Below are 4,154 nucleotides of genomic sequence, written 5' to 3'. Positions count from 1 at the left end.
AAGTTTAATTCCTTTGTTTTTGAACCCCATTCCTAAAGCCTATGCAGGCCTCCGGCCCCGTCACCTTGGGAAGTCTCACTCATGCCCAGGGGGGTCTCTATAGAGCTCTCTTTCCTTGCTCTTCCGCTCATCAACAAACCCTCACTCTTTACCTGCCCTCACCAGTATCTGTGGAGTCCTCTTTTCAGTCTTGACCAGAGTGTCTCAAGAGCCCTTTCCCGGGCTTGGGAGCGGGGCCCCTCAGTCCAGCCCTCTGATTTCCAGTGGGTGAAGCAATGGACAGTGCCGGTTCCCTCCCAGCTTATCTGCCTGATTTGTTGGAGGGTGGTAATAGACTGAGGGTCTGAGGCCTGTTCCTAAGTGTGGTGACACTTGCTGCCCACCATCTTTCTTTCATTTTTAAAAAATTGTGGGGGCCTCCCTGGTGGCGCAGCAGGTTGAGCGCAGCACTGTGAAGCGGTCTGCAGCCTCTGCAGCATGGGTTCGATTCCTGGCCAGCTGGGGATATTCCCACATGGCACAGCAGACCTCTCCTGCCGCGCCCGCTGCTCCCCTCAGCAGTGTATTTCAGTAGATCTGCCTGTTCTGTTACCCACTCTGTCTCTGGTGAACCCCCTCACCCCCCACACCTCTGGCCTGTACCCCAGCTCTTGTATAAAAATAAATCTTAAAAAAACTTGTGGTAAAATGTACGTAACATAACATTTCCTATTTTAGCTAACCACATTCACAATGTTGTCTACCACCATTTCTACAATATTTCATCACCACAAGCCCCAGAGACTGTATCCACGAAGCAGTAATTTCCCATCTTGTTCCTCTGCCTCTTATCACCACGTTTGTGATGAGGAAAATGGAGTCTGCATGGTTTACGAAAATAACCAATGTCACACAGCTAGTTAAGCGCAAAAGCCCTGATTCAGACCAGGTGGGCTGGCTCCACGGCCTACCTTCTGAATCACCTTTTACAGTTGTTTAAGTCCCAAGTTTCTGATGACACATTCTGATAAATCATTTCTTTCACATCTTCCCCAGAAAAGGACAAGAAAGGCCGTTGTAAAGAATCTTGTATTATCTAAACTCCCAAAGCCAGGCTCCTTCTATCTCCTTGGTCATAGGTGCAGGCCAGTTCCCAGTTCCCAGAGGGCCCATGCCTCCCAGAGCCAACGTACTCTCCTTCTCTGAGATCCCCAACCCTGGGAGCTCCAAGGACATTCAGTGGATAGAGGCCATGCCCAGCCACCAGAGCTGAGAAGCAGGAGTCTCTTCTCACTCACTTCTGAAGGGATGGCGTGGAAAAGAAACTTGCCTTGGGAATCATGAGCCTGGACTTGAACCCCCAGCCTTGGACAAGTTCTTACCCCAAGTCTCAGTTTTCTAAATTGAAAAGGGCGTAAATACCACCACCTGCCTCACTGGGAAGAGCAAAGGCAGCTCAGGACAGGTATGGTCTCAGGGAATGTCAAGTCTTGGCAGCTCAGCATCTGCTCCTTGCTCAAATTTGTATTCAGCAAGATTTCTTGTCCAGCTGTTGCTTCTCTGCTGGCTTGAAAACAAACAGGGATTTACTCTAAAACCCTGACACATGCTAAGGCCTGGCTGTGCCAACACTGATAACAGCTCAAAGGGAATACAGTTCCCCCCTCCACCACCTTGGAAAATTTGACCCGTGTCAGCCTTAGTTCCCGCACTTGAAAAGCAGAGAATAATTTAATTGCTCATCTCCTAGACCTGTAGGGAAGAGTAAATGCTGTCCATCACAGTAGAAGCATTTCCTATGGTTATTCCCAATGTCACCTCTCCTTCCACTCAAAACCACAACACACATAGGGACTACTAATTTGGTTTCTTCACCAAATGCTGCTTGGGGAAACGGAGAAGGCACATGTAAAAGCCAAAAATCTTGGCATTCCATTTATCTCTTTGAGCAAGCCTTAGGTAAAATGAGGCAGCCTGCCTACTTGCCCAGTTCTCCGTCATTCTCAAGAACAAGTTTCCAGGAAACTCCTGGGCCACTTCTAACTACTAGAAGGCCAAGCTGCAGGGTGATTATTTCCTTAAGCAAGCACACACTCTAGACTTGAAATATGGTATTTCCTGGGGTTGGAATACCGGCGGGAAGTCCTGTGGGGAAGAGCTCTGGCAAAACACTCACTCCGAGGAAGGACTGGTAAACTGGCACATTTGCCCAGCCCTGTGCAACATCCTGCAACCTCCACATGGGGCCCAGGGGCAGGGCTCCCCCACAGCAGGTCCCTGCTGACCCGAGTCTCTTTTCTGGGTTCTTGAGCCAAAGAAACCTGTAGACGTGAACCTACGTGAGAAAACCAGACAGACAAAAAGTGCGGACTTCCAAAGCAGTAGGTCCATTTATTGACACTAGGAAAGCCTCTCTTTAAACAAGGGAGGGCCCCCGAACGCTTCAGTCTCACAGTCAGCACGCAGCTCAGACGGGAGCAGGTTTGAGATAAATAAGTTAAGCCTAAGGGTCCGATCACAGGACAAAGAGGGAAGCCTGGGCGGTGCGTACAGTCCTCGCTGCAGGTACCACTTTCTGGCACAAGCCTCAACTCTCCGGCGCTGCACAAACCCAGTTCTCCGGATCCCCCCAAGGCGGCCAGGGAATGCGCGGGTCTCCCCGGGTTCTGGCTGCGCGCGAGGTCTGCGGGCGCGTCCTGGGGCGGGGGCCCGGCTGACCCCGGGGGTGTCCTGGGGCGCCCCTCCGCGGGCCCGCTAGGCGTCCAGGTCGAAGTCGTCGCGCTCCTCGTTGTACTCCAGCACGTGCCGCCTGATCTTGGACGAGTCGACCCAGGTGACGAAGTCCTCCATGCTGCGCGTGACGAGGAAGGCGGGGTCGGTGACCACGGCGGGCCCCACGCGCACGTGGCCCTGCTCCACGAAGGCCACGGCGGCCTGCAGGTGCTGCGCCATGCGCAGCTTGAGCAGCACGGTGGGCAGGCGGCGGCGGCAGAAGGCCGAGGCGGTGACGCGGTCGCAGAGCTCGAGCGAGCCGCGCGTGGGCACCAGGCCGAGCGCGTACAGCTTGTCCAGCAGCGCGGCCGACGCGCGCGCGCGGAACGGGTCGCGCTCGGGCAGGTCGCGCAGGCGCCGCGCCAGCTCGCGCACCGCGCGGCTCAGCTGGTTGTAGCGCGTGTAGTCCTCGCGCCGCTGCAGCCGGTAGCGCCGCAGCACGCGCAGCTCGCGCAGGTTGTCGCCCGCGGCCTCCCAGTTGAGGAAGTCCACCTGCTTCAGCAGCTTCTGCTCGTGGAACTTCAGCTTCCGCACCATGATGGCGGCCGCGGCCGGGCGGGACCGGCCGAACGCGAGGCCCCGACGTGCGCCGCTTCCGCCTCGGCGCACGCACCCCCCGGCGGCTCTGGCCAATGAGAGGGCGGCCACGTGCCCCGCCCCCGCCCCCCATTGGCCCGGGTGGGGCCACGCCCCCGCATCGGCTCTCGCGGGGTTTCTCTGCTTCCGGGTCGCCGGGCGCAGGGGCGCGGCTCGGGCGCGTTGTCCGCCCCCCCTTCCGGGGACCCCGGGGCCGGCGCTCCGGGAGCCTGAGGTCGCCTCCCGGCCCTCCCCGCCTTGGGCCCGCCGCGCGCTCTCCTCCCGCCCCGGCGACTGCGCCGCAGCCGGCCTCGCTGCTCCCCGCCGCGCCCGCGAGAGCCCGGGGCTGGCTCCGGCAGGGGCGCCGGCGGCCCGAGCGCGCGGGGGTGGCCCTAGCTGGGGCGCCGCGGGGCGCGCTCCCGCCGCCGGGCCTCGGCCTTTCGCCTCCTCGGCCGGCTCTGGCCGCGAGTCGGTGTGAGCAGCGCGGCAGGGCCGACCTGTGCCCGGGCCTGCGCCGCCACCCGGCTGCTTCCTGCTCGCGGTGCCGCTGTCCTGCGTGTGCTTCACTTTGGTCTTTTTAGGTATAACACTTGGTGGAAATGTTATTTTCCCCCTAACGGAAAGAATGGGTGGCATTTGCCGCCCACAAGTGTAACGAGTGCTGGGGCCTCCCTGGTGGCGCAAGGGGTGAACAAGCACTCTGTGAAGCCGTCGGCAGCCTCTGCAGCACGAGTTCAGTCCCCGGCTGGCCAGGGAGCTACCCACACGGCGCGGCAGACCTCTCCTGTCTCGCCCGCTGCTCCCCTCAGCAGTGTATTTCAGTCAGT

General features: G+C 58.9%; 1 protein-coding gene across 1 annotated transcript; it reads right to left on the bottom strand.

Moving 5' to 3' along the window:
- Positions 1-2,733: 2,733 nt before the first annotated feature.
- IMP3 (IMP U3 small nucleolar ribonucleoprotein 3) lies at positions 2,734-3,288 on the bottom strand (the record flags this gene model as incomplete). The annotated part of the gene is made up of 1 exon (XM_084241239.1): positions 2,734-3,288. The coding sequence occupies one exon, from the start codon at positions 3,286-3,288 to the stop codon at positions 2,734-2,736; it is 555 nt and encodes a 184-aa protein (XP_084097365.1).
- Between the last annotated feature and the right edge of the window lie 866 nt (positions 3,289-4,154).

The sequence above is a fragment of the Talpa europaea genome (assembly GCF_964194135.1).
Source record: "Talpa europaea genome assembly, chromosome: 8".
NCBI classification, from domain to species: domain Eukaryota; kingdom Metazoa; phylum Chordata; class Mammalia; order Eulipotyphla; family Talpidae; genus Talpa; species Talpa europaea.
This window is presented reverse-complemented; position numbering and strand designations above follow the sequence as displayed.